The sequence below is a fragment of the Chlamydotis macqueenii genome, chromosome 4 (assembly GCF_036417535.1).
Source record: "Chlamydotis macqueenii isolate bChlMac1 chromosome 4, bChlMac1.mat, whole genome shotgun sequence".
NCBI classification, from domain to species: Eukaryota; Metazoa; Chordata; class Aves; order Otidiformes; family Otididae; genus Chlamydotis; species Chlamydotis macqueenii.
The window spans coordinates 15,564,083-15,572,911 of NC_141559.1; the positions used below are offsets into that span (position 1 = coordinate 15,564,083).

General features: G+C 42.3%; 1 protein-coding gene across 2 annotated transcripts; it reads left to right on the top strand.

Moving 5' to 3' along the window:
* Positions 1-1,786: 1,786 nt before the first annotated feature.
* Positions 1,787-8,315, top strand: LSM6 (LSM6 homolog, U6 small nuclear RNA and mRNA degradation associated). 2 transcript variants are annotated; one of them, XM_086747047.1, is made up of 4 exons: positions 1,787-1,889; positions 3,148-3,252; positions 6,391-6,504; positions 8,054-8,315. In XM_086747047.1, the coding sequence occupies exons 2-4, from the start codon at positions 3,159-3,161 to the stop codon at positions 8,086-8,088; spliced, it is 243 nt and encodes an 80-aa protein (XP_086603173.1). In that variant the 5' UTR covers positions 1,787-1,889; positions 3,148-3,158; the 3' UTR covers positions 8,089-8,315. The 2 variants fall into 2 exon arrangements, with proteins under 2 accessions (XP_086603173.1, XP_086603174.1); XM_086747048.1 differs by lacking the exon at positions 1,787-1,889 and adding an exon at positions 2,053-2,471.
* Positions 8,316-8,829: the final 514 nt, after the last annotated feature.

Below are 8,829 nucleotides of genomic sequence, written 5' to 3' on the forward strand. Positions count from 1 at the left end.
AGACCACCTTCCTGAGGTCGTCGAGGCTTTTGTCGCTCAGGAAATAACACATCCTTTAGGTTGCCTAATAACAGATGTGATGACATAATCTTCCTGAATGTACAAGATGGGAATTGTCTTCCCAGGTGCAAATCACGCTACACCAAAGTGCTCAGCAACATATGCCTTCCTGGCATAAAGGTTAATTTACCACTAGGAACAGCACGTGAGACCGTTTCAAGACCTATGGCAAACCACAGAAAATTACCTAAGATTTGGGTTCTTGACTTGGTCTCAAACCGCTAAAAAGGAGATACAAAACTTGCCAATCTCAATGCCCGTGATTCAAAATAGATGTGTTTGAGAGGCTATTAGGGTATGAAGCAGGAAAGTAGAAGGATTTTGTTGGCTGACATCAAACAACCAAAGTATGCACACAGATAGAAACTGTAAGTACATGCCTAAGCTAGCTAGAAAGCAGCCTACAGAGCAGAAGGCAAAATAGCTCAGCAGGTTCTGACGACTACCAAAAAAACAAAAAAAAGAAATACAAAGCTACAAAGATGAATTCGTAAGAAATAAAACAAAGAGGAAGGCTCCCAAACCGTAAAATGTCCCTAGTTGGATTTGCAAAATTGTAATGAAAATTTACCAGCCCAGGCATGAAAGATCTATTTGCCCAGTCTTTATCATGGAGATCAATAACAAAAACCCTTATCAAAATATTACGCACTAAAGCCAGGCAGCCGCATAAAACTTTGCAAGCCTGCTCCCCGGAGTAACTATTTTATGTTTCTTTTCTGCTTCAAGTACTAGATATAATCAAGCACAGTTGGATGCTCCTGATTAACATGACGGTTGCCTGGGAACACGGGCACAACGTGGCCCAACTTTCCTGGCTGTGCCTGCGCGTGAACTCTGGGGCAGTCAGGTGAACTAGGCTGGGTTTGCAGCCCTCGCCTCTTACCGCCTGTTAGCCTGAGTTTTTTGGGAAAAAATGTTAGTGGGTATGCGTTCAAAAAGAGAAGATAAACAGCTCCACAAGGAAGAGATAATACAAATCTGTGGTCTGAAAAGCCATAGGACTTTTTCTTTGTATCACAAGAAGTTAAGAGTTTCACCAAGATACTAAATCAATAACGGAAGAATAAAAAATCCAGTCCAGAAGCTTTCACAGCTGATTAACTCCTGTCATGGTACTAAATCCCTTAAAAAAAAAAAAAATCCAGACATTAGGAGATAGCTCGGGGAAAGGGGAAAAGATGGGTGAGAAGATGGGGAGAAGTAGAAGACTAAAGTTCAGCTTCTTGTTGTGCTATGTTCTTTCCGGGTGACATTTGAAAAAGATCTCAGTTTCTGTGTTCACTCATTTATCTGTAAAACGGACCGAGCATCACTCTCCTGTCTAGTTCTGGTACGGGCACGTACGCCGACAGCTGTGCGGCGCTCTCTTGTTTCTCCGATAAGATCTGTGTAAGGCAAGATCATCTTGGAATTAATGGGATCACGTTATAGCAGAATATAATTACGAACTGGATCATATTTTTTTTTTTTCCTGTAAGAAACGCTATTTTGGGCATAAGCCAGCCATGAAAAACGCATCTCCGTGAAGAAATGGGAGTTTAGCCAACGAAGAGTCCGCGGGTCCCACCCAGAATCACAGACCCCGGTGGGAAACGCGCCCCGGGAGCTGCGGGGCCGGGACGGTCGCACACCGCCACCCGGAGCCCCGCGGTGCGGGCCCGCACCCACCGGGGGGAGACCGCCCCTGCCCCCGCCCACAGGCCCGGCCCCACGCCGCACGTTCTGGCGCCCGGCGCGGTTTGTCCCTGCCGCCGCGCCGTAGCGGGGCGGGGCTGGTTGGGCGCCAGCGCGGGCCGACGGTGGGCAGGGGCGCGGGCCGGCAGCGGGTGAGTGCGGGGCGGGCCCGGGCCTGCGACGGGGCCTGGAGCCGCCGGGGAGGGGACCGCGGGGGCCTACCCGGTTATGTGGGCGGGGGGCTCCTGCGTGGGGCGTGTACTGTTGCCTGTTGAAGCCGTTGCTTCTGCTTTTCTCTGTGTTGTTGGTTTTATTTATTTATTTTTTTTGAAGCAGGCGGCAGTAAAGCCTCACGCTGCGCCCGGGGTTTCTGCCAGGGGCGTTTGTCCGAACGCCTTTCGCGCCGTTTTGGCTGGTGTTGAACACGCCGCTTTCGCAGCGGCACCTAAAAGCGGAGCGCGGAGGGAGGGGGAGGTGTAGCACCCCTGGCTCCAAACGAGCTCGCTTTCCAGGAGAGCCGGGGCTGCCGAGCCCCCCGCGGCGCCAGCACGGCGGGGGCCATTGCGCGTCGACAGGGAGGCCAGGGACGGTGCTCGCACGGCTGGAATAGCCTGTTGCGATGTGCCACAGACAGCAAGCAACAGAAAGTTTATACTGTACGGGGCGGTGTTTTCTGCCGTTGGTTTAAAGTGCAGAACAACGGTTACTCAGACAAAGTGACAGCAGGGCAGAAGGTAAGCAGTACTGCCGGGGGGGGCTCATGCCAGAAGGTGCGTGTGCCGCACCGTGAATTTTTAAATCACGGCATCTTGTCAGGTCTCCATACAACTTAATCACAAGCCTTAATACTAAACTTCATCTAACTTAGCTGATTCATTTGAAGGCATTCTTTCAAATTTACTCTTTGCTCATATTTGTGATCTGCTATAAAAAATCCTTCTCTTGCTATTCTAGCACAGACTTCTGTGTGTAGAGCATGTACTGGCTTCTCCCTCTACCCCCTAAAGATATGATTACTCACTATGTAAGTAATCATTACTTACTTTACCTTACTTACTATGATTTAGCTCTAATTTTATTAACACCTTTTGCTAAAATGGATTTACAGAGAAGATGAGGCCTTTAGCTCCATTGGAAGTTTACAAGATGCACAGCATGGCAAACAAGGATGCTTACTAATAATTTCAGAAGTTATAAAAATGCCAAAGGGAAAGTATAGTGCTATAGCTCTAGGAGCTCTGTCTTTCCATCTCCACCCTTAAGATTTTGCTTTTATCCCTTTGAATATTTTCTCCTGCTGAAAGTATTAAGCATCAGCAGACTGCCTGTCTCTACTGAGTGGTTAAAGACCACATGTGAGCGTGTTGCTTATCAAAATGTTTTCTCTCACTTTTCTTCCTACATTACCAGAGAGGATCAAGATGAGTCTACGGAAGCAAACCCCTAGTGACTTTCTAAAACAAATCATTGGAAGGCCTGTTGTTGTAAAGCTAAATTCTGGAGTTGATTACCGAGGTAAGTTCTCTATCTGTCTCTCACACTGAGTAAAGTCATTGTTTGGGGAGGCTGGAACAGAGGCATTGCTTTTGCAAAGCAAAACACTGATCTAGAGTGTGTGAATGTAGATCTCAGAATGGTGACATTAAGAATAGCAGATCAACTCTGGAGAAACTGGTGAAAAGGAGGTTAATGGTGGATTTAGAGATTTAGAATACTTATCTAAATCGTCAGTGTCCTTAGTCACAGATGGTTAGACTGAAGTCTCAAGATGATTCTGAGTTTCTAAACTGATATCTGTAAAGGTTGTCTGGAGTTACAATTCCTGGAATGGCCAGACAGTCCCCTTGTCAGTGCTTCAATAGCAACCCTTGTTGGAACTACCCTTTTGCTCACCTTCCTGATCTCCAGTTCCTAGTATAGACCTTGGTCCAGAAAAGCTTCAAACAGTAAACTATGCCATCAGTCATAAGCCTACTCTTACATGAAGGGTGAAAGTTATTTACATTCTTGGTTAAACAACTGCCTAGACACATGTTGAATCAAGACTCATGGAGATACAGGAGAAAGCTTAGTGTAGCTTTTGCTGCTGTGTGCCCAGTTCATTTTAACAGAGTCCAGCAGTTTTATTCCAGAACTCTTCAGCCTCTCTGTATACCTTCTTGCACTGTATGTAGGATTATAGGTTTTTTTAACCAGTAAATTAAACTTCTGTTCAGTGAAATCTCCTCGTCCTGCTCCCATTAGGATAAGACTATCAGCCAGTCCAATTTTTTTGGTAGTATTGAAACTTAATTAAAACTGTCATGTATCTCCTGTTGTGCACAATTTAGACATTTTATTCTGGAATGATTTAAACATTATAGTCCTGCTTCATACAGATTTAATTCAATTGGCTCAGCTTGGCACTTGTAAGAGGAGATTTGTTTGTGCCATGACAAGGAATCTTTGTATTATGACAGTTCTCTCAACTGACAAAATTTGCGATCTGTCATTTCTTTGAGAACCACGTTGTTTGAGCACTTCAGGTGGAGTTGGTGGCTTAAAAACTTCACTGCTTCTCATTGGTCTTTGGCCTCTGTAAATTCCTTCTTGCAGGAGAATTAGCAACAACTCATTAAAGACAGTTAAAGCAAGTCATCATTTACCTAAAGGTACACACACGGCAGAACCAAAACAGATTTGGGTTTTGGATGCACTTTCTATTTTCTTTGAGAACCTTCTGCTCAGTAAGATCCACTTGTAACTGCTGCAGCTAAATTACTCAGCAAGGCTAGTGTAACATGCCTACAATCAGACCTACCAGGAATTGAACCACCATTCCTTTGAACCCCCTTATTTGTTACTGGAATTTTTTTTCCCCCTCCCTTCCTTAATTCCCACTTGATGCGATCCCGCCACTAAAACCTGTGTACAGTTCTCATTTGAAACCTATGCAGTCAGTTTGTTTTCTGCAGAAGTTTGACCAATGTTTGTAAAAGCCAAAACAGGAAAAACCCAGCATCTCAGGCTTTTGTTGCAGATCTGTCTCGATTGTCCCTCTAGGCTGTGTGTTGCTAATTTTATGTCTCTACCTCCACCCTCTGAGCCACCACATGCAAAAATGTGGCCTAATACAAGTGTTGATGCATAACTGTAAAATGTCTTGGTTTCCTGCCAAGTGCTGCACATTTCTAAGGAAAGAAGCCCTGGGAAAGTTATTAGTTATTAATTTAAGACGTATGATTTCTATGTGTGGAGATGGATATGTACATTAAAACATGTCCACATACAGATACAGAGAGAACATACTAGCCAGGATGGGCAGTGACAATATTTAATGCCATTAGTGGCCTGAGAGTAAATACAAAGAAAAGGAAGAGAATGAAACAACCATTAATGCATTCTAGGAACAAGAGAGTTTGGAAATACTACATTTATGGCCTGCTGAGCAGTAGCTTAAGAAAATCCACACAGTCCAATTTTAGTTTTGGACAAACATTTTTTTTTGTTGTTTTCTATTGTTACACTTGGGATTATTGGAGTGAAAGAGTTCTGACTTTGTTTTGCTGCATTGTGCTCACACACTGTGAGCAGTTAGATTTTCCTATTTGTGTGGAAACAGAGAAAGAAAAACATAAAGGAAAATAATAATCCTCAATCCTCAAACCATTACAGGTTGGCAGGAGAACTTAAATTCCTAATTATTTAATGGAAGATATTATAGTAGCACTTCTGAAAAATGAGAACATGTCCTAGAGGAGGATTCTCAGACTGGAGTTTTCTCCCCTTCCCCAAGTACAGCCAATGCACTATATTACAAGTTTTAATGCCAGGTAAATAAATCAAGTGTCTTTCAAATAGAGGAAAAAAATACTTTAGTAGTATTGTCTCTGTGTGCAAAGATGAAGTCAGGAAAACATACATGTAAGGTGGAAATAATTAATCCACCTGTTTACAAGGTGTTTTATGTGCACTATTAACAAATCAGATTGCTATTCAAATGCATATTTTCCTGATCAAAAGAACATCTAATGTTACAAATGGCAGAGATGTTTTCTTCAGTTGCATTAATTAAATAGCATAACTTTATTTCTGTGGGAAGATCTCAAGTGTCATTTGAAAACCCTTTGCCTGTGGAAAATTATGTAGAGTTTTCTTTACATCAGACCAGAGACTTGCAGCCAGCCTCCCTCTAGATCTGTAAGCATGAAGATAAATATGAAAAAGTGTGTATGGTGTCCTGTATAAACAGGATTGTTTTCCAGCTCTGTTCTTCACAAGTTTTGATGAAAACTCAATTTACATAGCCTTGTCCTTAGCTTATCCAGTTACACTTGATGTCACAGGTTCTCACACAAGTGAGAAGGGACAACTTAAACTTTCAAAATGGAAATTGTCAGTCTTTTGAAAGTCATTCCTTAATGACTTCTTCCCCCACACCCCACCTCATTCTCACACCAACTGATAAAAGTTGCTGCTAAGAGTGCCTGGGGTTCCTCAAGCCCAGCTTAATTCTTTGAAGAATACTCTGATCTCTGACTCATGTGGCCAAGCTTGGGCTTTTAGTTTGTTGTGAAGATACAGCTTTTTCAGTACTATTCAAACACAATGCATTTTTGTTTATTTTAAAATAAAGTTTAAGCTGATGCACTTTTAAACTGTCACTATCTTCAGGTGTCCTGGCTTGCCTGGACGGGTATATGAACATAGCTCTGGAGCAGACTGAAGAATATGTAAATGGACAATTAAAGAACAAGTATGGGGATGCATTTATCCGAGGAAATAATGGTAATTTCTCCTCTTATGCTATTGCTCATTAGAAGATCATGTTTTGATATTTACTTCTGAATTTAAGGAGTTGCTGAGGTGTAAGCAAGCTGCCGATAAGAATACTAGTTTTAGGCTTTCTTGGAAACTTTAATGTATTTACTTTGTACAGTTTCACTTTTCTGTGTCTGTGCTATTCTGCATTCCTGTGGCTCTTCTTGCCTCTGGACTTGAAGTTCATTTAGAGAAGCATGCTCTTTCCTAGCCTTCCTTAGAGCTTATTTCCTGTCATTTGACAGGTTTACTCTTTTGCACTTACTGCCTGCTTAGACTGCCTCTGCTTCATAGAGGTTCCTCTGTTTTACTAGGCAAACTACTGCGTAAATTTATGATAGAGTACAGATATTGATGACACTGTAATGTTTTCTTGTCATGCAATTGTCCAGACCTGAATGAATGCTGTTCATTAGTACTGGAGGTTATTTTCATCTTTATGAGTAAAGATTTTACCACAAGTCAAGAAAAATAATTTTGTACTTGACTTTCGAGCTTTTGAATATCCCAGTGCAGCAGATGGATTTTAGTGCACTTCAAGGACAATCCCAGGCTCCTGAATGACTCTGTGGTATCAGTTAGGCTGTAATAGCAGTACATGCCAGGGAGAAGAATATCTGAAAAATAGAAAAGGTTCACAAGTCTCTTCACAATTGAGACTTCACAAGAGACTTGTAGAGAAGGTAAATGAAGCAGAGTTTGACCAAATCACTTGAGAAGACAATGGAGGACAGGGAGGAAGGAGGGTATAAAAAGAAACAGGAACTGAATCCTATATTACAGAAAGTCAAAGACAATGTGGCACCAGTGTGAAAGAGGGTTTTGGGAGGAGAAATAATCCTTGAATGAGGCCAGATGCTTTTTGCAAGGAATTTGGATTATTATGCCAAGGAGTGCAGTGACATTGCAGCTGGAGAATCAATTATAGAAATAAGAATCTATTCTAATAAAGCAAGTGGATGAGAGGTAGGAGGCTGAAGAACAGGCTGACCAGAGAACTTAAGACAGCTCAGGTGTAGGAGCACTATGCAGTTTCATGTTGTGCATGGATCTGTTCCAAGGGTATCACCAGCCAGAAAGCTGGAAGGTGTCTGCTGCTTCATAGGTAATCGTTAGCTTTGCCTTAAGTGCTTGGGATTTCCAGCTTTTGTTGAAAGGTCATAGCATTAGTGTTTGATACCTGTAATTCTGCTCCTTAGAAACTCTCATGCTCCCCTCAGTAATGCTGCAAGGTAGCTGGCTTTATTCTCCCTCTGTTCAGCCTGCATCTGTTGGAGTGTACTTTGGCTATGAATAGAATAACTACTGAACCACATAATATATAATACATAATGTGTAAATTTCATAGCATTTCTTCAAACCTGGACTTTGAAAGTTTCCTGACTTTGTTCATGCTGAATAGGATTCATTACACTGTTGTTTTACAAGCCGTGGAAATAAGGTGTTTTAAATAAACAGGCCTCTGCACACTATTTACCAGGGCCCTCTTATGTGTGCCGCTTTCTCCTTTTCACAGTATTGTACATAAGCACACAGAAGAGGAGGATGTGAAGATGCCAGAAGGAGGCTGTTTTGTACTTGTGAACCTCTTCAAAGTGATGAGCCCTATTTGAGTTGTAGTTAATAATCCACAGGTGAAATACGAAAGTGTTTAAATATTTTTTTTTTAATAAATGTAAACCAGTGTAAACTTCCTGAATGTTTTTGTTTCAAAACATTGTTTTGTTCCACTGTACAGAATAAAAAAAGAGAAGCATGTAATAGTGCCACAAGACTAATTCAAAGCAACAGCTCGTTTAGTTATGCTAACAGTTACAGAAAGGTAAGGTAGGTAAGCAGGCATGGAGTAATTGCAAATCACATCCTTGTATTGATGGCAAAACAATAGTTTAACTGATGTTGGGAAGGGAAATGCTAATGTTTTGGTGACAATGACCAATGTGTCCCTTTTGGAAAAAACACAGGGTCAGCTTTAAATGCCAATCTAGTAAGAGTCGTCGGGTAAAAAGTTCAGCTGTCCGGGAAAATCTTAAATTGCAGATTGAATCAAGGGATGTAACAGTGACACTTCAGCAGTTAGGGGTGGGGAAAATATTAAATCAAATGGAAGAAAAGCCCTAAGGGTGAAAAGAAAGCTGTGTGCCAGCTGAGGAAGTCAGCCGCAGGTGAAAGGCTCTCAGTTGGTATGCCAGCACAGCAAGTAGCTGCTTCACCTCCTGCCTCCGTAACCCCCACCCTACCTCAGCTTGCAGTTACCCTTTTTCCCCCCTGCATCTCTACCAAACACAATGG